The sequence below is a fragment of the Phascolarctos cinereus genome, unplaced genomic scaffold, assembly GCF_003287225.1.
Source record: "Phascolarctos cinereus isolate Bilbo 61053 unplaced genomic scaffold, phaCin_HiC Scaffold_4;HRSCAF=312, whole genome shotgun sequence".
NCBI classification, from domain to species: Eukaryota; Metazoa; Chordata; class Mammalia; order Diprotodontia; family Phascolarctidae; genus Phascolarctos; species Phascolarctos cinereus.
In genome coordinates this window covers 22,188,381-22,213,282 of record NW_027555847.1, presented here as the reverse complement: position 1 = coordinate 22,213,282, position 24,902 = coordinate 22,188,381, and the positions used below count along the sequence as shown (strand labels likewise).

Genomic DNA, 24,902 nt, shown 5'->3' with positions numbered 1-24,902 from the left:
CTTCATGCACCTGTTTTATTGACAGGCAAACCGAGCTTCACAGACTCCCCAAGCTCCCATGGTGGTAGGGGACTGGAGAAGCCAAAATAGCAGGCAGCCCCTTTATTTCTACAATCAGATTCCAAGGTCTCATTTTGACAAGGAGCAATAAGAAATCGTGAGCTGAGGGGGTAGGATGGGAACCCAAGCCAGATGCCTTTTTTTTCCACTAAGATTCTTTCCTTGTCCCTCCCTGTCCTGCCTCACCCCTGCCCCAACCCTGACACCTGCAGAGGCCTGGGACTGGACAGCAAGCCCGAGCTGCAGCGGGTCCTGGAGCATCGGCGGCGGAATCAGCTGCTTAGGCTGAAGAAGGAAGAAGAAGAGGCCAAGAAACTCAAGTCGCCATTCGAACAGGAGCTGCTGAAGAGACAGCAACGCCTGGAGGAGGTAGAAAAGGCCCCAACAAATTCAGGATGTGTTAGAGTGAGAGGCCGCCCTAGCGCAGGGCAGGGAAGGGGGGAGAAGGGAGCGCAGCATGGCAGGAGAGGCAAGGACGGGCCACGTTGGGGAGTGTGGGCCTGGAAGGCCAGCCAGGCCCTGCAAGGTCAGCCAGGCCCTGCCGCCCACCCGCCAGTTGGGCACTTGGGGCAAGCAGCCTCTGGGATCTGTAAAGGGAGGGGATTAGACAAGATGCGCGGGTCCTTTCTAGGCTTCTGGGAATGCAGCCTGTGAGATCAGGGCTCTCCCTGCATGAGATCAGGGCTGTCACTGTGTCACCGAGTGAAACAAAAATCTCCTTTGTGAGTCCACGAAGCTCCCCGAGCAAAGGCGTCCAGGGCCTTTCAGACAATAAGAACTCTGCAATAATGTCTGAAGTTTTACCAGGGACTTTCCCTGTAAGTACTGTTACTCCAGTTTTACTGATGGAGAAACTGAGTCTCAAAGAGCGGAAGCGATGAGACATAGGATGAGAGAACTGCGTTGGAGCCAGGAGGCTTCAATCCAGACCTTGCATGCTCTGCTTTCTGACCTTTGGGCAGTGTTTAACTTCTCCAGTCCTTGGTTTCCTCCTGTATAAAATGTGGGGTCTGGCTGGAACTCTAAGGTTCCTTCCTGATGTAACACTGGTTCTGGGAAGCCAGAATCTCAGATTAGGTTTCCTACGACATGGCCAGCAAAATGTCCTCTGGAATTGAGAGGCACTATATGGGCAGCCCTGAGGTGCAGTGGATAGAGCCCTGTTGAGTCAGGAAGACTCATCTTCCTGAGTTCATATCCAGCCACAGACACTTAGCAGCTATGTGACCCTGGACAAGTCACTTCACCCTGTTTGCCTAATTTCCTCATCTGTAAAATGAGCTGGAGAAGAAAATGGCAAACCACTCCAAATGGGGTCACAGAGAGTCAGACGAAACTGAACAACAAATTAGGACAGGGCAAAAAGAAACCTGGGTAATAGTTCCAGGTAATGACAAGAAGATATTTACATAGTGCTTTAATTAAGATGCAGTCTTTTCTTCATAACCACCTGTGAGATAGGTAATATAAACCATATAGGCAGATAAATGAGTTAGTATCTCATGTCAAGTGTTTTACAAACCTAAAGCAATAGATAAATGCTGGGTATTATTACCAGTACTATGATCCCCATCTATAAAATGGGGATCATAGTACTGGTAGAGAAAGTACTGATTTGCAGTCAGAAGACCCAGGTTCAAATTTTTGTTCTGCTCCTTGTATTTGAATGACCCTGTGTAAGTCACTTACCATCGATGGGTCTAAGTTTTATAGGGTCCTGGCTTATCCCCTCGGATAAGGGGATCTGACCCAGCCCCTTCATTTTACAGGCCTCGAAAGAATAAATGAATTGGCCAAAGTCACACTGGGGATGCATATAGTAAGTCTCAGAGGTAGGACAGGAACCCTAGGCTCTTCTCACTGGACCACACTGTTGCCTAATCTAGAGGAGTGATGTATGGAGCTGACCAAGGTGTTACGGCCAGCTCCAAGCTCCACCCAGGTTAGATTCAGTCCCAGATCTCCTGAGTCAAGGTCCACTAACACAGTGCTGGGCACAGAGAAAGTGCTTAACAGATGCTTGACAATCAACTTGACAACAAGAAATAGCCCCAGCATTCCCCCTTGACCTGTCAACTTCTCTTTTCTTCAGATGGAAAAAGAAGCCAGAAAGGAAGAAGACCAGGCCCCTGAGTTTATTAAAGTGAAAGAAAATCTTCGGCGTATCGCCACAATAGCAGGGGAGGAGCAAGTCTAGCAGGTGAGGACAGAGCTACGTGGCATTCCCTACGACTCCCAGAGCCTCGACCCCAGCAGCATCCACACCCACCTGTACCCCGGCATCTCTGTGTACCACACGGACATCGGCAACCAGACCCTCGGGACCCCCTCCCGACACTAACTTGCTCCAAAATGCCTCGTGGCGGCTCTGGGTGCTGAACAGGGTTGTTTTAATGGTCACGGTACATGTAGCGCTTCCTAGTAGGACTCTTCCCGTGAGGATGGCCGAGGCGCCACTGCCAGGGCCTCTCCTCCCTGCGGGCCCACTAACATCTAGATCTCTTCTTTCTCCGTAACAATCCCAGGTGTATTCTGAGCAAAGACATGCCCACATCGGAAATCCCAGCATGTTGAAGGAGAGGGAGGGCCCACACGTGTGTTTTTGTCTGAAGGGAAAGCTGGAGACGTAGTGAACCAGGTGCCCTTGCTGATCCACACAAATGACCTGGGCTTGGATCTGCCCGAGGACTGTAAGCTAAGATGTCCTGATCAAAGCCTGGCCCCATCTGGCCAAAATAAAGCTGCCGAGCGGTCAGAAGCCCGACTTCCCATTTCCCCCAGATTTGCCAGCCATAGTCAGCAGCATGGAGATGATCATTCTTGGGGTCAGGATCAGCCACACACCTGCTAGGGGGATGGCTGTCATGATGGGATTGCCAAGACGCCCTCCCCCCCCCACCTCCCTAGGAGCAGCTAACCTGTCCAGTGCTCAGACCTGACTTCCTAGGCTCCTTCTGACCGTCCACTCCATTTACATTTCTGTGTCCTGGGGCATCCTTTGTCTCCTTTCCCAGCCACCCCTCAACCCTGGGCTACCTGCACTCTCTCGAGTCCTGTGCCATTTTGTGATGCCTTGTATTTTTGAGAAAACTGGAGAATGTTTATCCCCCAGGTCCCCCACCCCTGTTGCTCGAACTGGTCCCCTAAATTATTATTTCAAGCAGAATCCTGCCCAGGAAGGGAAGAGCTGGGCAGAGTTGGGCACAGAGAGAGCAGTGACAGCTGAGACCACACTTTGCCCCTCCGGTCCCTCGCCAGGATCTGTCCAATCTGGAAGAGTCGCGCAAAGCCTGTGTGTCTGCTCACGCGAGCTACCCCAATGCCAGTCCTCAGCAGCCCCGGGGCTGAAAGCTAAACCACACCCTACAACCTCCCTGATCTAACTGCACATCAGAGGCAGACCAAAGGAGGCTTGGAGACTACAAAGCAGCTTAAGACAAAGCCGTGACAGGCCCTGTGCAGTGAAGAGAAAGCCCACCCGAGAGTCAGGAAGAACTAGGCCCATCCTGGCTGCCCGGTCCCCACCAGACCACCAGGCCCTCAGTGCCCAGGCATTAAGACAAGGAGTGTCAGGGAATGTGCTGACCTGCCCTGGAGCGAATCACAGTCCCGGGCTAAGCAAAACAAAACACCTAAATGAAGGAATGGATAAATAAAACTGTGCTGAAGTAGATCAAATATCTTTAAGCTGTATAAAAATTCCAGTTGCTGGTAGAACTTTCATGGATGAGATAAGGCTGAATGAGTGAAGTGCAGAACCTGAAGCCAAGATCTTTTCCAAACCAGTTCATCTCCATATAGTAACACAGTCCCTCTCCAACAGGCCTGACCAGTGTCATCTAGCCTGTGCCTGAGGGCTCCCAGTGAGGGGCACTCCACGACCTCGTGGGGCAGCCCATCTCCCTCTGGGGTGGCTAGAATTTTGGCTAGCTGACATCATGTCTCATCTTGTCTCTTGGCAATCTCTACCCATGGCTCCTTTTGACTGATACAGCCTGTCACTCATATTGAGCTTGTCTCCTACACTAATTTTTTTTTTTTTAAGAAAGAAGACTTAAGAAAAAAACAAGCTCTTTAAAATTGCATTCTCCAGGCTTTGCTAAAAAGGCATCAAAGGTACAACTAGAGGTGAAAGCCCTCTCTCCAGCCTCTACAAGTTCAGTTTAAAAAAAAAAAAAAAAGGCCTGTAGATTCTTATTTTTTTGATGGCCAAGAAAGTCGACCACAAGAAAGCTATCAGACTGGTTTTACTTTCCTAACTGACTAATTCCAGGTACAAATGTTGGTTGGATCGAATTGAACTGAACTGAATCACATCACTCCCTGGTAATGCTGGAAAGGACTTTGGAAACAGAGTCCAATTCCCTTGTGAAAGATACCTGAGGAAACTGAGGCCCAGAACAGGAAAGGCCCAGAATCACATGGCTAGTAAGTGGCCTCACTGGGACTTGCTCTTAGATCTCTTAACCCCAAGAATGGTGCCCTTTACATAAGCCCATGTTGACTTCTTGGAAGATGTTCCTGTCCAATGCACACTCATGGTCTGCAGGAAAGGGTGGAATAGGCAGGTGTGATCTGTATTATGGATTCTGCCTTCCCAAAGGGCAACTGGATGTAACCCCAGCGAGACAATGTTGACATTCTCTAGATCCCACCCAAAGTGATGCATGGTTCCAAAATAAAGCTGAGAGCTCTCCAGTTTCCTAAAGAAGCGCACTTGAAATGTCTCTTTATTGTTCTGAGCTGAGAAGGACATGGGTCAGTTGAGTGGGGCAGGAAAGGCAGGCCTGGGAAAGGGAGGGAGAACACCAGCAGGTGGGCACTAGGAAGGTCTGAGGGGCAAGGAGGGGGAGGCAGCTCGGAATCCAAACTGTGGCTGGCATTCATGATCTGACCAGTGGCTCTGCCCCTGGCATCCACAGCTTCGCAAAGACCAAGAAGTGGGCCGATGGAAGATTTTACATTTGTCTGAAGCATTGTGCTATGGTAGAAAGAGCACTGACCCTGAGTTCTCATCCTGTTTGCCCTTAGGCAAGTCAATTAATGTCTTTGAGCCTCAGTTTCCTCATCTGTAAAATGAGGAGGCTAGAGCAGACAGTTCCTAAGATGTAGTTTAATTTTAGATCCATGATTCCATTATCCCAGTTTGGGAAGCTTTAGATTTGAGGAGCCCAAGGTCTCCTCTCAGAGGATTCCGATGGCCTGGCTACAGACAGTATCCAAAGGAGTTAAGAAGCAGAGAGACAGATTCTTTTACCCGGCATCTATACCACACTGTGCCTGAATATGACCACAGAGCATACAGTGACTTGAAATACATAAAAAGAGCCCACAAATTCTGGCCGGAGGAGTCCAGAAGTATGGCTAAGAGGGAGGGGGGACACAGTGTGAAGGAAGGTGATGTGTGTCTCGGTCACAGGGTATAAAGAGGATGGTGGAGCGTAAGTGGCTAGCGTGGTGTTGGGAACAATGGGGAGGACTGCTGGAGAGATGAGACACGTGATGTGGGGTAGACATTAGACATTGGGCGAGAGCCAGAACTCAGGTGGGGCAGTTGGGGTGCCATCCCAGGGAACCTGCACTTGCAGTCCTTCCGCAGCACAGACACAACAGACCTCAGCAGCTCCTTTGCGGGGAAAGGGAGTTGTTTTCCAGACCTGTGATGGTGTCTGTGTAGAGAAGCCCTGGGGAAGAACTCCCTTCACCAAAGCAGCAACAGCCTGTAACACTTAGTCTGAGAGCGCTACCAGGAGACAACCAGCCAGCAACAATTTCCTGGAGCATGGAACATAGGAAGCTACCAGACGGTAACTGATGGGAGATCCTCCTCTACCCTCCCCAGGAGCCCCTCCTCCCCCCCGAAAAGAAGTCGGTATAGGAATATAATAGAATATTTCTGTGTCCTTAGCAATGGCAAGTGTGAAGAGCACAAAGAAATATGGGGAGACTTAACAGGAAGAAGAAATCCAGACCAACAACGTATCCCCGAGTTACACCTACGTAAACAAGCAACAATAATAACAGCAGCAGAGTCTGGGAAACGTTCATCTGGTCCCACCAAAGCTGCCTGGTGGCCCCACAAAGTGGCAGCTGGATTACCCAGCAGCCCCCTGGGCATGTGCCTGGTGGCCCCCCAAAGTGGCAGGTGGTAGAGCTGTGAGCAGCAGATACCCGCAGTGCCGCCCAGGTGTGGCCACATGTCTACACATCATCTATTAGGAAAAGACATAGGGTCATGCAGGTAGGTACTGAAGCCCATAGCTCAAGGTAATTCAATTCCACAAGGATTTATTAATCACCTACTCTGCAGAGGGGATACAACATGTACACAGGTAAGCATAGAACAGCTAATAAGTACAAAGGAACTGACCACTAGTGGGAGGGAAGGGGGAAGAGCAGAATCCCAGAGAGCTGCCCTGTTAGGGGGCTGATCCTATTGGCTGAGTCATCATGTCCGGAGCCTGTCCTGCTCTGAAATGAGTGCTGGCCTTCCTGGACCTTTCACTGCCGACCCTCGGACAGACAGAGAGTGGCTCTGTGCATAGCTCCTCGCTGATGACCTCTTCTTTGACCTAAACTCTGGCTCAATGCCTGAGGACTTTGGCACATGCCAAATATCACCCTCTTCCTCCCTCAAAAAAGCAAAAAAGCCCTGAAGCTTCAGATAATTAAGGGCAATTAAAAGTAAGAATGAAAAGCCTGTAGCATTTTGCAAGTTTTTCTACAAAGGCAGAAAATGTAAACAGTACATCCCGATGCTTTGCTAGTGTGTGGGATGCCACTGAAATTAAAAAACATACTTAGAGTTTTTCAAGGAGAAACAGAAAGTTAATTTATTTACTATTCTCAAGAATAGAGTGGCCCTCCGCCAGTATACTCTGATGAGGGGAGACAAGGTACAAGAGCTAAGAACCAGATTAAATAGCCCTAATGGGCAAATCCCCTCTCCCACCAACTGGTCAATGTTTGGCTCACAATCTATGGAAACAGAAAACAAAACAGAGAACGATATACATATCTGTATTTAGCCCCTTAGTTTGCTGAAGTAATACCAAAGAAGCAATTTAAGATGTGCCGTCAAGCTACACACTGCACTGTATAACCAGGTCACCATGACCGAAATATAGCAACAGGTACAACAAGATACGGGGGGCTTCCTCAGGAGTTTCAGGCAAACTTTAACTACTGATATAACAATGGCCTAAAAGGAGGGGGGTGGTACTTGGGACTGAACTCCCGTAACTCAGGTGATTTCTAGTAACCGAAACTTAGGCCTGTCAGGCTGCTCTGTCTGCCTTGAGTCTAATACAATTTCTATTTATTCTTCTAAGAAGTCTTCACAGGACCCCTTATCCCACTCAACAAGAACCACTGACCCCCCTGAGGAAGCTTCACTTTTGAGAGTTCATCTCTCACAGTTCCCCCTCTCATTTCTTACAATTTGAAGCCTCCTCACATAACCATCAGGATGGTCTTGGACTGGCACCCAACCCTGACTCTTTCAGAACCATCAGCTTGATTTCTCCTTTCCCTTCTATCTTAACCAAGGTGAACAAGGAGTCTTGTATACAGGGGAGACACACCAGGAGTAGGATAATATTCCCCTCAAATGCTACAATCTAAGAATTTTAGAAATGCCATATTATCAACACCTAGACTTAGGCTCCTATTAAATCTGAATTCAGATTCTTCTCCACTCTTTTTCTTCTCTCTCTAACCATCACCCCTTTGAGTAAATATGGGAAGGATTGATCTATACATTAACAAATCAAAGGGACAATCCCTTCATAAATGCAAATGCAGAAACCCAAAAGAAAACAATAATGCAACTGTCCCTTTAAAATTCAAAAAGTCTTTTCTTCTACAGCTGTCTGGCAGGAAACATCATCAGTGAAGTCCTCTGGTCCTCGGTATTTGTTCCAGCCGTCTCCAGCACAGCATCTCAGCATCACCTTCTTCTTAGCTTCTTGTAGGAACCAGCTTTCTGTCCATTCTCCTGCAAAAGTCCATTCTCCTCGGCACAATTTTAAACTACTATTTCTAACCCTTGTAACCCTAATCATTTTTACAAACTCAAAATTGGAACCATGGCCAATTGTCATGTTTAAGAAATTCACATCAAAACCCAGTGTCTTATACTTTACATTAATCCATTATTAATTTCCTCACCAGGAGGATGAGATTTCACTAAGGGATTAATAACAGGCTCCAGCACATACATAAATATAGTACATACAAGATCTTAAACTTTTAGTCATGCCTTGTATCTTTGATGGCATTTACAAAATAAACCACAAGCCATTCTTCTTTTAACATCATTAATTGTAACAAAACTTTAGACAAGTATGATATTATCCAAATAACAAAATAACATTCTCACAAACCCCTGACCTAATTGTAAAGCACCCTAACTCATACAGGAACACACACAGGAGTTCGATAGTCCCAGTTCTACAGTAATCTAAGATGTTCCATAATCAATTATTTTAATAAATTTGTTACTGTACTTACAAAACCTTCTGATTATAGAAACTTGCCACTAAGAAATCCCAGCAAGTTCCAAAAAATCAGTTTAAGATATGACTATAATCTCACATTGCCTAAGGAACATCTGCAAAATGAGCCCTAACTAGCTTGTATGCATTTCTACTCTTGTTCATAAAACCTTACCAAATTGGTGCAAAAGTTCTTAAGTAACACAAATTCCGGGGTATTATCAAGATACAAATGAGGAAACTGAGGGGCTCAGTGACTTTTCCTGATTAGTGATCACATGTCCCACTATATGTGGTGACATATACAACCATGCTTCATTTTACTCCCAACCATCTTGCCTCCCAGCCCCAATTCCCAGTTCTCAGACCATAATCAAATCAGTTCTGCTATTGATCCTGGAGAGGGTGTGTCAGTCTACTCCCTATGGCTCCACCCATCATCTCTGCAACTGTCCAGACAAAACTACTTCTCCCAGGTCATCACATCCTTAGATATGCTGCTTCCTCCCATTGCCAATGCAAGGTTCTTGAGAACAAGGATTAGATTTGCTTTTCTATTTGCAGCACCTATGCTTGGTATATCGTAAGTGCTTAATAAATGCCTTTTCATTCAATCATTTCCCAAGTTTACACAGTAAGTTGCAAAGCCAAGATTTGAACTCAGGTCTTGTGACAGAAAGTTGAGTAGTCTTTTCACCAGTTCCAAACTGCTTCCCAATAGATTCAGTGATAGGTCTCAGCTGGTGGCAAAAATAAGCTCAGATTCTTTTGTACTGGGAGGTCTTTGATTAACTCCTTGAAGTGAAATAGAGAAAAAGAGAAAGGGCTTCTCTAGTCCTTCTAAAGCCCAAGTCTGACCATATCACTTCCATCCTCAAGAATTTTCTGTGGCTCCCTATTGCCTCCAGGAAAGCAGGATTAGAACACTGTAAATGAAAAGAACATTAAGAATGAAGATAAAATCTAAGTGTTCAAAACTGCAAAATAATGCCAGAGAACAGATTATGAAATATATCCCCCCTCTTTGCAGAGAGCCAGGGGATTACATACATAGAAAGCTGCCTAAAACATCTCATGGAGTCAATGCTACTGTTGTTTTCACTGAAGTTTTTGCTCCTAAGAAGGGGTCAGGGCTGGGAGGGTGGGGCAAAGGATATGTCCAAAAATGATGGTGACGTGAAAACCAAAGACATTAACACAATAATCTCCTGCCTCCGTGCCTTTGCTTAGCTGTCTCTCATACCTAGAATGCATTCCCTCCACAGTTCCACCTCCTAGAATCCCCTTGACCAGCTTTCTTCATGTCCTGTACCCCTATTCAGTTACTCTCATCCTTCTTATGAATATGCTTTTCTGTCCACATGCTGTATCCCTCTGGCAGACTGTTAGTTCCCTGAGGGCAGGAACCATCTTTCAGTTTGTCTTTGTCTCCTCATGTCTACCACAATACCTTACATACAGTAGGTGCTCAATAAAGGTTTGTTGGTTCGGTTTGCATTCCAATGCTTCCACACTTGATGGTGAAAACCATGGAGGTGCATCCTCCATGATCCCTCCCCCCCCAACTGCCTCACCTCATCCTCACTTCTCATCCTTTCCTCTTCTGGCAGAATGGAATGGGGGGGTTGGAGATGGCCAAATATTAATAATGACCATTCTACATCTGTGGTGTAATGGAAAGCATTCTGGATTTGGAGTCAGGAGAGACCCACTTTGAATACTATGGATCACAGATTCAAAGAACAACATTGCTCTTCTCCATCGCCTTCTCTCCAGCTGTCCTAGCTCAGGCCTTTATCTCCCACCTACAGTACTGCAGTGGCCTGATTGGCGTCCCTTCCTCAGCCCTTTCCCCCTTACCAATCTGTCCTCCACACAACCTCTAAACTGATATCCCTGAAGCAAACAGCCTTTAGGTGAAAATACAGACTTCTATTTTTATAAACAAGAGTTACCTGAAAGCAATGCCTTAACCCAAAAGGGATGATTCTTAATGATGCCATTCATTATCCATCCTGCTGCTTCAGCGGCCTTCATGGCTGTTGGAACAAATTGTTCTTACAGAGAGAAGAGTGGGAAAGGTTTTGCTTTGTTTTGTTTTTAAAGTGGAAGGGAGAAGGGAGAGTTGCATGCTCTTCAAAAAATGGGGTATGTTTTTTAAAGACTAACTGTCCCTCACTTTGCATTTTGACCATGAAGCAACAGAAACAGATCTTAACTGTTTGCATTTCCTTATTTGAATAGGTAGGTCAAGGGCAAGTTTCCTATCTCAGTTCACTATGACCTGAGGGCAGAAGACCACAGAGTTGCTGTTCTATCAAGATGCTTTCTGATTGGCTGAAAATGAGGCTGGGCTTAGTTAAACAGTTAATAAGTGAGCTCTGGAGAGCTCAAACTTGGTTTGGGGCATGTTTACTCTCCTGGAGTTACAGGTGGGAGGGAAGATAAAGGGAAGAGAAGAAAATGACAGTCAAGGAGTAATCAGAGTAGCCAGGTTGGATCTGGGAGAAACTAAGGAATTATCTTGCCAACATATTGTTTTTGAATATGTATGTTCAGCTTTCCTTGTTAAATCCTGGAAACACCCTCTCAGTCTGGAGTATGTAAATATGAAATAAAGACAGGGACTGAACTGTGATCACATTGGTATAGGGAATTCCCGGGTGAGGAAATTCCTCCCACCAATGCAGGTTGGCATCTTCTCTGCAACTTAGAGTCTTAGAGACTTACCTAGAGCACATGCCCAGGCACATGGGCAGTACACGGCAGAGGCAGGACTTTAACCAAGTCTTCTTGGATTCAAGGTTGGTTTTCTGTTGATTATATGATAATGCTCATTAGAGATGGGGCAAGAAGAAAATAGGAATCATGCCATAAGTAGGATCTAGAAAGGGCACCCAGAATGGTACCAGCAGCAGAAGCAGAAGGAAATTTCAGGTTTAAGGACAAAAGCTCTGTGAACTTTGGGTAGAAGGAGGCTCAGGGCAGGAGGCCCCAGAATTTGAGTTAGGGGTTCAAGGAGCCAAGATGCCATATTAAGGAGTGTAAGGTAAAGGAGTTTGGGGCTAAGAGGTCAGGTCCCGTGGATGGGACCTAGAAGGAGGAGCTGGTGTCCTGGGAAGGTAACTGGGGGTCAGGGAGGCCTGAGGTCCAAACATGTAATAAGTGCTTGTTGACTGACTACCTCCTGGACATTTAGACTAGTAAACCTTCCATCCACTCTACGTGACGAGGTGAGGCCCGGCCTGAAAGGCTGATGGAGAATGTCAGCTTCCTGGGCCTTGTGGGTATGCTGCTCCAACTGGCAGAAGACTGCTATTGCCTTCTTCCTCCTCTTCCTCCTCCCCTTGCCTCCTAACAATCCACCCGATAAAGCGGCCCAGCTAGAAGGGCATGCTCCTCTACCCTTCCAAATCCACATTACTGCAAGGCCTTCAGGGGAACAATAAATCCCACATGGGTCATTCTTCCATTCTGTGAAAACAACACATTTGGTGTGAAGGGAAATTTATCCTACCTAGGCCCATCATTGAGCAGCTTAGCAGAAGCACTGTGGGGTCTCTCCCTCTCCCCAACCTACCTTTTCTCCTTTGTATTAAGCTTCTCGTAGAGAATTTATTATTTAGTAAATTAAGAGGAAGCTACTGCCTGCAACCACCTTCTTGGGTGGAAAGAAGGAGTGGAGAAGGAGAACAGGGGTGACAACATTGGCATTTTCTCACCCTGGGTCACTGGCTGGCTGAAGTGCCAGTGTGTGTTAGGTCAGCTGACATTCAGTCGTGATCCTGCATAGTATGAGCTGATGCTGATGGATAGATGGCTCAGCCAGTAATATTGTCAGAAAGAGAGGCAGGCTGCGGTTTTCCCCTCTTCATCTTCATCTGCCCTCATAATACAAAATCCACGTATATGGTGTTAGCTTTTTCATTTTTATGAACTTCCTCATCCACCCTTAGAAACGGTCTATAATCAAATCTACACCTCACCAGCTGCCTTTCTCTCCTTCTCCCCACTTAGTGAGTCCATACCAATAGGCTTCATCTACTCTGATGTAGGTCAGGTCCACAGCTGATGTTCTAGCAACACCGGTCCATTTGTCTTTCCTCAAATCCAACATCCCATCTCCCATCTCAGTGCCTTTTGTGGGAGCTTGTGGGAACACACATTCCCATGGCAGGACCACTCTACCCTATCATCTCTGCCTCTTGCTTTCCCTGACTTGGAGGTTCAGCTTAAATCCCCTCTATTGCAGGAGACTCCCCAGTCCCCTGCTAATGTCTTCTCTTGGGCACCTCCCATATACTCTCTTTATATATTCAATGTACCTATTTGTCTTTCCCATTAGACTGTGAGCTCCTTGAGGGCAAAGACTCTCGTTTTCTGCCTGTCTGTGTATCCTCAGAGCTCAGCACAATGCCTGGCATACAGGAAGAGCTTAATCAATCTTATTGTTTGATTGACAGGTACAAATATTTCCGCTTCAACCAATTCATGTCTAAGAAAATGTCTTAAGGCATGGTCTAGCCTTGGCATCAGTCCAATTCAAAGCACACATACGAAAACATTTTGAAGTGTAGGTTAGTAATAATAATAATAAAAAACACAGATAGCATTTCTACAGTGCTTTAAGGTGTACAAAGTGATTTCCATCGTGCGAGCCTCACATCACTGTGTGAGGTGGGCGCTGTGATAATCCTACTTTACAGATCCCGGCTCAGCATCCTCCAAACTAGCATCAGTCAGGATGTTTTTGAGATTGGACAGAGGAGAGAAAGGATGGCTAGAAGGACATAATAATTCCCACGTCTATAGCACTGTCCTGGTCACAGAGAACTTCCCTCACAAGACCCCTTTAAGATGGAGAGCAGCAGGTTTTGTTTCAGTTCTACAGATGAAATTATAAGGCACAGAATCATGGGCTCAGAGCTAGAAGAGTTGTCAAAGGTCATGGAGTCCAATCCCTTCATCGCCTATAAAGGGGAACTGAGCACAGAGAAGTTAAGGGTCATACGATATCTAGTAAGTGCCCGAGGAGATTCCCACCGGGGTCTGCCAGACAAGCCTACCTGTGTGAAACTTCCTCTAAAACCATTGATCTCAGCAACATGGTCTGTGAGGACCTGAGCCACGACTCAGACCTAGACCTTCCAAAGTCAAGGTTGGGCTCTTTCTTTCCACCCTACTGTTCAACTCAGTAAGTCCTGGTCAATCAATCAAGTCCCGGCGATGCTTGAGGCATGGGAGATGCAAAGGCACCAACTAAAGCACCCTCGCCTTCAGGGCATTTACATTGCTCTGGGCTGGGAGTCAGAAAACTCTAGATGCAAATTCTGCCCTCAGACACTTATTAGCTGACCCTGGGCAAGTCACTTCATTTCTCAGATCCTCAGTTTCCCAATCTATAAACTGAGGATAATAATAGCCCTTCCTTCACAGGGTTGTTGTAACACTTAAATGAGAAACTAGCCATAACGAGTTTCATAAACCTTAAGGTGCTGTAGAGACATGAATTATTATTGGTGTTATTGTTATTAATTATTGGAATAGTGCACATACACAGTTGTATCCTTCAAGGGTATAAAAATGGGTACTCAGAGAGCTGAGAGCCCATAGTCAGAGAATCTCTGTGGTAGGAGACCTCCAAAGGCATCTACTCTGATTTGGAATCTCTTTTACAATGTCCCCAAAGGATGACCATCTCGGTTGGTTGCTGTCCTTTGTTCTCAGAGGACCAAAATGACATCACGATGTTGGAGTCAAGATACAGCGTGTCTAACTGCAGCTGATCAGACTGAGACGAGCTCCGAAGGCTCTACCAAAAGTTGGGCACAAATACTCATTTGAACATTTGGAGTGGAGAGGTTTCTACATTTGTGCATCTCATGTTTCTTTTGAGCTACTGCAATTGCGCTTCGATCATAGAGCACATACATGCCTTCTTTGATTCAGGCGTGCCATACTGGGTAGTCCTGTGCCAGGGTCTCCCATATCTCACAACCAATTCCAGAGTTCTTTAGAGACACTGTGAGAATGTCTTTGTATCGCTTCTTCTGACCTCCATGTGAGCCCTTGCCTTATGTGAGTTCTCCAGCTAATCAAAATCCTTTCCATGATAGCAAATTCAGTCTCATAAAGAAGACCATTCCATTGTCAGATGATTCTAATTGTTGGAATTTTCTCTTTATCATTGAGCTAAAATCCTCCTCCCTTGACCTTACTTTTTGCTCTCTGGAGAGATGTAGAACTATCTATTCAATTCAAGTACCACCAGCCTTCTGCAAGAATCCTTTCCCATCCTCCCCCACCTCAAACTATGGAGTGTTGACTTATATATGCACATGTCATATCCCCTGAGGAGATCTAATTTTCATTTTGTCTTTGGATCTCCAGCACATAGACCAGAGAAGGCATATAGTAAAGCAATTGGCAAAATTCCTATTGAAATGTTTAATTTAGAAAGATAATTGTAGGGGGCAGAGCCAAGATGGAGGAGTGAAAGCAGTGACTTGCTTGAGCTCTCCCCCAAACCCCTCCAAATACTCATAAAAAATGGCTCTAAACAAATTCTGAAGCAGCAGAACCCACAAAAAGACAGAGTGAAACAAATTTCCAGCCCAAGACAACCTGGATGATTGATCAGAAAGGTGTATTGCACCAGGCTGGGAGTGCAGCACAGGGCAACGTGGGCGCACAGGCCACAGCAAACCTAGAGCAGGCCTCAGAGGACTGAATTGCGGGCAGCTGTGGAGGTTTCCAGACTCCTCAATCCACTAATGCCAAAGACAACTTAGAAGGTCAGTGGGAAAAGTCTGTTTCTGTCGGTGGTCAGAGAGGAAGGCGGGGTCTCAGCTCCATTCCCCAAGAGCCTGGCCGGGGGGGGGCAGCTGCTTCCCGAGCTTCCGGCCCACAGACTGAGGGGGAATCCAGTGGCTGATCAGAGAGGGACTGCAGGGATCTCTTTGCCAGTGCTGAGGCAGGAATCTCTTGCTTTGCCCGTGTGTGGATCTGGGTCACAGTTCTGGGCAGCAGTGCTGGGGTGAGGAGGAGCGCTGGCGTGGTGGAGCTTGTAGTGGCTGTGAGAGGAACCCCTCCTCACAGTTACAGGACAGAAAGGAATACTTGTGGTCACAGGCCAGGAAAGGAGTAAACACCTTGCCCCTTATCATACCACCTTGGAAGAACTGAAAATTTACAGGTCCCTACAAGTATCTCTGAAAACAGCTATACAAACCCCTGAAGCTTGGGACAGTACACTCTCCACATTGGAAGCAGACTCTTACCTTAACAAAGAGTTTAAAACTCAAGTAATTGGCTGGGATCATGAGCAAGCAGCGCAAAAAGAGTCAGACTATATTATCTTACTTTGGTGAAAAAGAAGATCAAAATATACAACCAGAAGAAGACAACAAAGTCAAAGCTCCTACATCCAAAGCCTCCAAGAAAAATATGAATCAGTCCCAGGCCTTGGAAGAGCTCAAAAGGGATTTTGAGAAGCAAGTAAGGGAAGTAGAGGAAAAACTGGGAAGAGAAATGAGAGTGATGCAAGAAAATCATGAAAAACAAGTCAACAGCTTGCTAAAGGAGACCCAAAAAAATACTGAAGAAAATAACACCTTAAAAAACAGCCTAACCCAAATGGCAAAAGAGGTCCAAAAAGCCAATGAGGAGAAAAATGCCCTAAAAAGAAAATTGGCCAAATGGAAAAGGAAGTCCAAAAGATTACTGAAGAAAATACTTCCTTAAAAATTAGAATAGAGCAATTGGAAGACAGTGACTTTATGAGAAATCAAGACACTGTAAAACAAATCCAAAAGAATGAAAAATTAGAAAACAATGTGAAATATCTCATTGGAAAAACAACTGACCTGGAAAATAGATCCAGGAGAGAGAATTTAAAAATTATTGGACTCTGAAAGCCATGATCAAAAAAGAGCCTAGACATCATCTTTCAAGAAATTATCAAGGAAAACTGCCCTGATATTTAGAACCAGAGGGCAAAATAGAAATTGAAAGAATCCACAGATCTCCTCCTGAAAGAGATCCCCAAAGGAAAACTCCTAGGAATATTGTAGCCAAATTCCAGAGTTCCCAGGTCAAGGAGAAAATATTACAAGCTGCCAGAAGGAAACAATTCAAGTACTGTGGAAACACAATCAGGATAACACAAGATTTAGCAGCTTCTACATTAAAGGACCGCAGGGCATGGAATATAATATTCCGGAGGGCAAAGGAGATAGGATTACAACCAAGAATCACCTACCCAGCAAAACTGAGTATAATCCTTCAGGGGAAAAAATGGTCATTCAGTGAAATAGAGGACTTTCAAGCATTCTGATGAAAAGACCAGAGCTAAACAGAAAATTTGACTTTCAAATACAGGACTCCAGTGGAACATGAAGAGGTAAACAGGAAAGAGAAATCATAAGAGACTTATTAAGATTGAACTGTTTACATTCCTGCATGGAAAGATGATATTTGTAACTCATGAGAACTTTGTCAGTATGAGGGTAGTTGAAGGAAAAAATTGTATGTATGTATATAGATAGAGGGCACAGGGTGAGTTGAAGATTAAGGGGTCATATCTGGAGAATAAAATTAAGGGATGAGAGAGGATGATACTCGGAGAAGAAGAAAGGGAGAGGTAGAATGGGGTAAATTATCTCACAAAAAAAAACAGAAAAGAAAAGTCTCTCACAGTGGAGGGGAAACAGGGGAAGGTGAGAGGGAATGAGGGAATCTTATTCTCATAGGATTTGGCTTAAGGAGAAATAACATACACATTCAATTGGGTATGGAAATCTGTCTTACCCTACAGGAAAATAGGGGGAGAAGGGGACAAGAGAGCAGGGGGTGATAGAGAGGAGGGTAGATTGGGAAAGAGGGTAATCAGAAGCAAATACTTCTGAGGAGGGACAGGGTCAAAAGAAAGAATAGAATAAATGGGAGGGCAGGATAGGATTAAGGGAAATAGAGTTAGTTTTTCACAACATGTCTGCTAAGGAAGTGTTTTACATAACTGCACATGTACAACCTATATTGAGTTGCTTGCCTTTTCAATGAGGGTGGGTGGGGAGGGAGGAAGGGAGAAAATTTAGAACTCAAAGTTTTAAAAGCACATGTTTTAAAAAGAAATGTTTTCACATGCAACTGGGAAATAAGAAATACAGGAAATGGGGTACAGAAGTCTATCCTGCTCTACAGGAAAATAAAAGGGGAAGGGGATAAGAGAAGGGAGGGGGGGAGAGATAGAAGAGAAGGCAGACCAGGGAATGGGTATCCAGAATGCATGCCATCTTGGGGTGGGGGAGGGTGAGAAATTTGGAACTCAAAAACTTATGGAAGTGAATATTGAAAACTAAAAATAAATAAATTTATATTAAAAAAAAAAAGAAATATAATTGTAGTGAATATTATAACCTCACTCTCCCAGAGCAAGGCTGGCTATATCTCTCCTACAAGGTTCCAGGAATATCACTGAGAAATTAGGATCTCTCTTCTCTAAGGCTAAACGCTCAAGCCCAATCCCCACGTGCTTCCCCCACTGTTAGCTGGCAGTGACTAGGACTCCAGCCCCATTTAACCAAGTAAAATCAGTTAGCTTTTACAAAGAGATCTTTCCTTCCGGGATGTGGCTTGAACAGTACAGATTTCCCCCAGCACATTCTCTCCTGTCCTACCCTGAGCTCTGAGAAGAGCAGGCTTCAATTTAACAGTTTCTACATAGCTTTGGCCTCACCAAGTCTGCATCCAATGCTGCATCACTGTTGGATGGGTCCTTGGCTCCACTTTCTTAATCATCAACCATCAGGGCCTTCAAACGGCTGCAAATTCCAGCACAGAGTGCACTCCTGGCCCTCCCAGTGATTCACGGTCCTGTCCTTTTGAAACTCATGAGGTCATAACCTCTAATATCTTTCACTTGCAACAAGAGAACAGATGCCCAGGCAAAGAGCCCAAGGTCCAAGCGGGCACATGCCAGCCTTAGAGGAGAAGCGTCGAGAGCCTTCCCTGGTCGCCTGCTGCCTGCTGAATGTCTCCCCTCCCCAGCTCCATCTATGAATCCAGCCAAAGAGGAGGTCACTGCTAACTACAAGGTTAAGAGACTTTCTGCAGACAATATGACGGCTTACACAGTCAACTAAAAATCGACTGAAACAATTAACTTCAGCAAGTTGCAGCATTTGAATAAATCCACATAAATCATTAGTATTTCTAGAAATTACCAATAAAACCAAATGAGAAGAGATAAAATGAGAAATTCCATTTAAAATAACTTCAGACAATATAAAATACTTGGGAGTCGGCCTACCAAGACAAACCCAGGAACTATAGGAATACAATTACAAAACATCTTTTATCAGAGAAATGCAAATTAAAACGACTCTGAGGTGCCACCTCACACCTATCAGACAAGGCAGAAAAGGAGAATGACCGATGCTGAGGAGATGGGGGAAAATTGGAACACTAACATACTGTTGGTGGAGTTGTGAACTACTTCAACCATTCTGGAGAACAATTTGGAACTGTGCCCAAAGGGCTATCAAACTGTGCGTACCCTTTGACCCAGCAATACCACTAGTAGGTCTGTATTCCAAAGAGAGCAAAGGGAAAAAGACCCACATGTACAAAAACATTTATAGCGGCTCTTTTTGTGGTGGCAAAGAATTGGAAACTGAGGGGATGCCCATCAATTGAGGAATGGCTGAACAAGTTGTGGTATACAATTGTGATGGAATACTATTATTGTATAAGAAATGATGAACAGGATGGTTTCAGAAAAACCTGGGAAGACTCACATGAACCGATGCAAAGTGAAGCGAGCAGAACCAGAAGAACAGTGTACACAGTAACAGCCGTGTTGTAACGATGCTCAACTGTGAAAGACTTAGCTACTCCGATCAAGACAATGATCCAAGACAATTACAAAGGACCCATGACGAAAATATTATCTACCTCCAGAGAGAGAACTGATGAATTCTGAATGCAGATTGAAGAATACTGTTTCAACTTTATTTTTTTTTGGGGGGGGGGCAGGTGGTGAGGGGTTTGCAACATGGCTAAATATGGAAATATGTTTTGCATGACCTCACATGTATAATTGATATCATATTGCTTGCTTCCTCAAGGGGGTAGAGGAGTAAAGGGAGAGAGAGAATTTGGAACTCAAAATTTTTAAAGATGAATGTTAAAAAAAAATGTACATGTAATTGGGAAATATTTAATGAAATAAATAAAAATGTATTTTAAGAAACAAAACCAAGCAGAAAGAATGTAGTTTTTCGGGGTTTTTTTGGTGAGGCAACTGGAGTTAAGTGACTTCCCCAGAGTCACACACAGCTAGTGAGTTTTATGTGTCTGAGGCCAGATTTGAACTCAGGACCTCCTGACTTCAGGGCTGGTGTTATATCCACTGTGCCACCTAGCTGCCCCAAGAATGTAGATTGAAGCAGACTTTTTTCACTTTACTTTTCATGACTTTTTTTTTTGCAAGATGGCTAATATGGAAATATATTTTGCATGAGTTCATATGCCTAATGGGTAGCACATTGCTTGCCTTTTCAATGGGTGGGAAAGGGACTGGAGGGAAGGAGAAAATTTGAAACTAAAAATAAATTTTTAAAAATGCATTTATTAAAAAATTACATTAAATTTCTCATGTGGCAATCCAAGAAATGGTCTACCACATTGACATCTAGTCCCAGCTCTTCTTCCAGGATAAATCTTTCAGTACCACCTCCTTCATGAAGCTTTCCCTGATCTCACTTCCCCCAAAGCTGGAAGCTGGAACCAATTTGTGCCTTATGTGATTCCATAGTCTCTTATTTACCTGTGTCTTCATTTGAATTAAATTTATCCACATATTTGTCTTATCTTGTCCTGAGAGACTGTATAATCCTTTGAAATACCAGAAGACCATAGGTACAGATTTGGATGGTACTTTAGCATTTGCCTAGTCCAAACTCCTCATTTTAAAACTGAGGGAAGTGAGGGCAAGAGATTGGAGTGCCCAAAGTTATCCAGGCGGCCGTGGCAGAAGGGAATCGGATCTACTCCCTTCAGAAGAAGCCATCTTACAGCATCCATAATGAGTGGACACCCAGGCTCTGCTTGGACACCTCTACTGAGAGGGGAGCTCACTGCCTCCCAAGACAAGCTTCCGAACAGCAGAGAGGACGTGCTTCCTGCTAACAAGCCGCACTTGGCCACTCACTGCTCCCGGTCTGCCCTCTAGGGCCAAACAGAACATGAGTAATCCCTCTTCTAGTGACAGCTCCTCAAACACCTGAAGACAGCTCTCAAGCCCCACTCGTCTTCTCCAGGTAAGCAGCCCCAGTTCCTTCAACAGAGCCTCATGGCCCTTCATTCACCCTCCTGGTGGTTCTTCAGAGCACTTTTTGTGGTAACAAAAAAACTGGAAACATGGATGCCAAAATATGCTCAGGACTGCAGCACGTGAATGTAATGCAATAATATTGTCAAGTCAGATACTGCTCAATATAAGGCCTTTTAAGAAACTTAAGAAGACTGGTATAAAAACAAGCAGGGGAAATAAGGAGAACCAGGAGAACCATGTAAAATCCATGACCGCCAGGACCCAGAAGCACGCTAAAAGACATTGAGATCAAACAGAGTAGTTGACTGAAGTTCTGAGAACTGACTGAGCAGGAAGCAGGAATCTCTCTGTCCTCAAGAGAGATGGGGCACAGCTAGCTGCCTACAGCAGGGCAATCACACAAAGGCTGGGTCAGCGGGTTTGGCTAAACTGCTTTTAGCGGATAGAGGAATGTTCTTGCTGTACAGTGAGCGGGAGCAGGAACAGCAATATTGCTCGATGAAGAATTCGTGAATGACCTGGCTATTCTCAGCAATACAATGATCCAGGACAACCCCAAAGGGCTAATGAGCAAACACACTATTCGCCTCCAGAGAAAGAACTGATGTTGTTTGAATACACACTGAAACATGCTGGTTTTCACTTTCTTTTTTCTTTTATTCTAGTCTTCTTGTACAAAATGACTAATATGGAAATGTTTTACATGATTGCACGTGTGTACCCCATAATCTGATTGCTTACCATCTCAGGGAGGGGGGAGGGGAGGGACAGAATTTGGAACTCAAAACTTTAAATAAAATGTTTTAAATTTTTTTAAAAAGAGAAAAAGGGTTTTTGTTTGTGGAAGGGAAGGAATACTGGAAGTGACTGGCAAAAAAAAAATCATCAGTAAAACTTTTTATACACCTCAGTCCATTTACTCTATATTCATTAATGTTGATATCATACACCCAGGCTGGAGTTGAAAAGCACACTAGATCCGGAGTCCATGAATAGGAGTCAAGAGCCTATGCCCCGGGCAAGACACAGCCGCTGTGTCTCAGTTTCCTCAGCTGCAAAATGGAAAGGTTAGACTAAATCAGTAACAGGAACACCTGCCCTTCTCAGAGCATTTTAAAGCTCCGACGCCACTTTGGAAACGTTGCTTCTTTTTGATTCTCACAACCACCCTGGGAGTTGTGAGGCAAGTCCTGTTACTAAACGTATATTCTAGAAGGGGACACTGAGGCTCAGAGAGTTCTCCCTGACCTGTCACGGGGCTCCCCGGGCGAAAGCGCCCCTTTCAGCTCCTTACGACCATCGGGCATATGCTCACACACAGCAGTCCCAACACACAACACACACACACACACACACACACACACACACACGCACGCACGCACGCACGCACGCACGCACGCACGCACACACACATACACGCACGCTCACACACAGCAGCCTCAACGCGCGCGCGCACACACATACACACACACACACAGGCCGTCATTCGTGGGCGCCTGCGCTCCAAGTTAATGACCCAGTCGGGGTGTGGGTTTGCACGCGGGTCTCAGCCTGCCCTCTGCTGCCTTGCCCTACCGGGTACGGACGCTGCGTTACCGACGCTGCTGCCCTCTGCCTCCGACTGACTCGCAGGGAAGTGAGTCATCTTTGCCAGATACAGCCAGGGCTCAGCTGTTCCCGGTTCCGCAGGAAAAATAGAATCTCTGGCCTCCTATTACGGCTGTCAAGGCGCTGGGGAGGTGGAGACTGGGATGCCCTCCCCTCTGGCTCCCGAGGCATAAAGGAGAACTTCGCCCCTGGAGTCCAGGAAGACCGGCAGCAGGGCTCGAAGCTGGCAACGCGCTGCGGAGACCCAGGTCAGGTCTATGGGCTCCCCGCCACCTGGTCCCCCGAGGGATCCCCAGCTGCAGCTCTGCAAGCTGAAGTGAGGGGAGAGGGGCGGAGAAGAGAGGGCAGAGGAGTAAGTGGGGGCGCTGAGGGGGACGTCAAGGGCAGCCAAACCCGAGAAGCCCTTTTGGGGGGTCAGAGAGGGTGTTTACCGATCAGAGACCACGTGGTTTTGGCCTCCAGGGATCCCCAGAACCTGTTTTATCTTAGAAAACTTTCCGGCGTTGTCTGGGAGAGCAGATAAAGTACAGGAATGGATTCCTGCCTGCCCCGCCTGAGGCTGTCTAGAAAGAGGGTGAGATTTGGACTCTGTCTCTGCCTCTTCCTACCCGGGTGACCAGGGCATACTCATCTCTCCTCTCTGGGCCCGTTTATTCACCTATAAAAGGAAGATGTTGAATTATGTGGCTCAGATTCCTCCTCGGATACTTTGTTACCACGATGTGACCCTTTGGTCTGCATTTCCTTATCAGTAAAATGGATTGTTGGGCTGGACTGGTCCCTTCCAGATCTAAATCTGTGTGATTCTAGGATCATGACTTAGCCCAGGAGAGGGCTCCTTTTTTGTGGCCACTGCACAGAGCAAAGGGATTTGGCTTTCTGGGAACTACAATTAAAGAGCCCGACTTCCTGAAGATTAGTACTTGGACCCAGCATCTACCCCATTCCAAGACAGGGAGCCCCTTAACCCAGAAAGGCAAGAGTTACTTTTATTGGTGGGTTCTGTTTAATTCAAGAAACATTTACACTTCTTAAGCACCAGACCCAGAAAAAAAAAAATTAAACAGTCCCTGTTCCCAAGGAGTTGGCATGGTCCTGGGGGGGGGGGGAAACGGAGACCCCACATTGGGAAGGGAGGGCACTGATAGTGGAGGGCAATCAGGAAAGGTCTCAGTAGGAAGGCACACCTAAGTGGAGCTCCCAGACAGGGAGGAGTGCCAAGAGGTAGGCCTGGTATTCCAGGCTCAGCAAAGGCATGGGGTCTGGGGTGAGCTAGGTGGCACAGTGGATAGAGCACCGGCCCTGAAGTCAGGAGGACCTGAGTTCAAATCTGGCCTCAGACCAAACACTTGACACTTATTAGCTGTGTGACCCTGGGCAAGTCACTTAACCCCAATTGCTAAAAGAAAAAAATTTTAATTTCATTTAAAAAAACAAACAAACAAAAAAAAGGTGGCAGCTAGGTGGCGCAGTGGATAGAGCTCTGGCCTTGGAGTCAGGAGGATGTGAGTTCAAATCCAGTCTCAGACACATGACACTTACTAGTTGTGTGACCCTGGGCAAGTCACTTAACCTCGATTGCCTCACCAAAAAGCAAAAAAAAAAAAAAGGCATGGGGTCTGGAGATATAGAATATTGTACACAGCAAATAGCCAATGGGCCATTGGAACTGGAACACAGAAAGTAGGAGGGGGAGGCATAGACCAGCCTGCCAAGACAGGCCAGAGTCAGACTCTGGTGAAAGACTCCAACTGCCCCCCTCCCCAGAGGAGAGCCTGTTCCATTGGGGAGTCAACTGGGAGCTTGGTGTAGGGTGTTGTCAAAGGAAGAGACTGGAAGAAGGCAACCTTCGTATTCTGCCTCTCAGAATCCCAAGCTTCATTCATCCAGAGCACGGCTCAGGGACCAGGATTCTCAAGGGACAGCACTTAGTTACATACACACACAGCACTGTTCCCGCATTATGAACAGAAGTGCCTTGAGGGCAGGGGCTGGTTTGTGCCGGCGTCTGGCATTTAATACTTCACTGAATTAGACTGGCCTGCTTTGGGACTCTGAACTCCTGTTTGTTGGGTCTTCCCCCCTTTTAAAGCACCTTCTCAAGGGCTTTGCATACGGTAGGTGCCTAATACGCATTCATTGAATTAATGTTGTTCTTTTTTTACTGGCTAGGTGATTTCATGGGCATAAGTAATTCTAGGTGAGAGAAGCCCTCCCCCAATGGAGACTGATGTATCTGTTCTGCTACTTGTAGTCTTAAGAGAGAGAGGCACAAGGGGCAGCTAGGTGGCCCAGTGTATAGAGCACCAGCCCTGGATTCAGGAGGACCTGAGTTCAAATCCGGCCTCAGACACATAATACTTACTAGCTGTGTGACCCTGGACGAGTCACTTAACCCCATTGTC

General features: G+C 45.8%; 2 protein-coding genes and 1 long non-coding RNA gene across 9 annotated transcripts in view; 2 read left to right on the top strand and 1 right to left on the bottom strand.

Moving 5' to 3' along the window:
- FAM107A (family with sequence similarity 107 member A) overlaps window positions 1–4,771 on the top strand; it is a 133,649-nt gene extending 128,878 nt beyond the window's left edge. For 3 of the 4 annotated variants that reach the window (XM_020969057.2, XM_020969058.2, XM_020969053.2), the window contains 2 exons: window positions 273–429; window positions 2,153–4,771. In XM_020969057.2, the coding sequence (XP_020824716.1) occupies window positions 273–429; window positions 2,153–2,257 (262 nt within the window). In that variant the 3' untranslated portion in view covers window positions 2,258–4,771. The remainder of the gene's footprint in view (window positions 1–272; window positions 430–2,152) is intronic. The other variant, XM_020969054.2, reaches the window with a different exon arrangement.
- Window positions 4,772–6,331: 1,560 nt separating this feature from the next.
- On the bottom strand, window positions 6,332–19,313 carry LOC110196022 (uncharacterized). Of its 2 annotated transcripts, none has more exons than XR_002321079.2 (4): window positions 18,292–19,313; window positions 11,286–11,368; window positions 10,511–10,594; window positions 6,332–9,481 (listed from the first exon to the last, which is right to left on the bottom strand). It is a non-coding gene; the product is annotated as an uncharacterized LOC110196022 (long non-coding RNA). The 2 variants fall into 2 exon arrangements; XR_013485801.1 differs by lacking the exon at window positions 18,292–19,313 and adding an exon at window positions 12,278–15,420.
- Window positions 19,314–22,355: 3,042 nt separating this feature from the next.
- The window catches only part of ACOX2 (acyl-CoA oxidase 2), a 52,326-nt gene continuing 49,779 nt past the window's right edge, over window positions 22,356–24,902 (top strand). For 2 of the 3 annotated variants that reach the window (XM_020968919.2, XM_020968917.2), the window contains exon 1: window positions 22,356–22,745. The gene's annotated coding sequence lies outside the window, so the exon portion shown is untranslated. The other variant, XM_020968918.1, reaches the window with a different exon arrangement.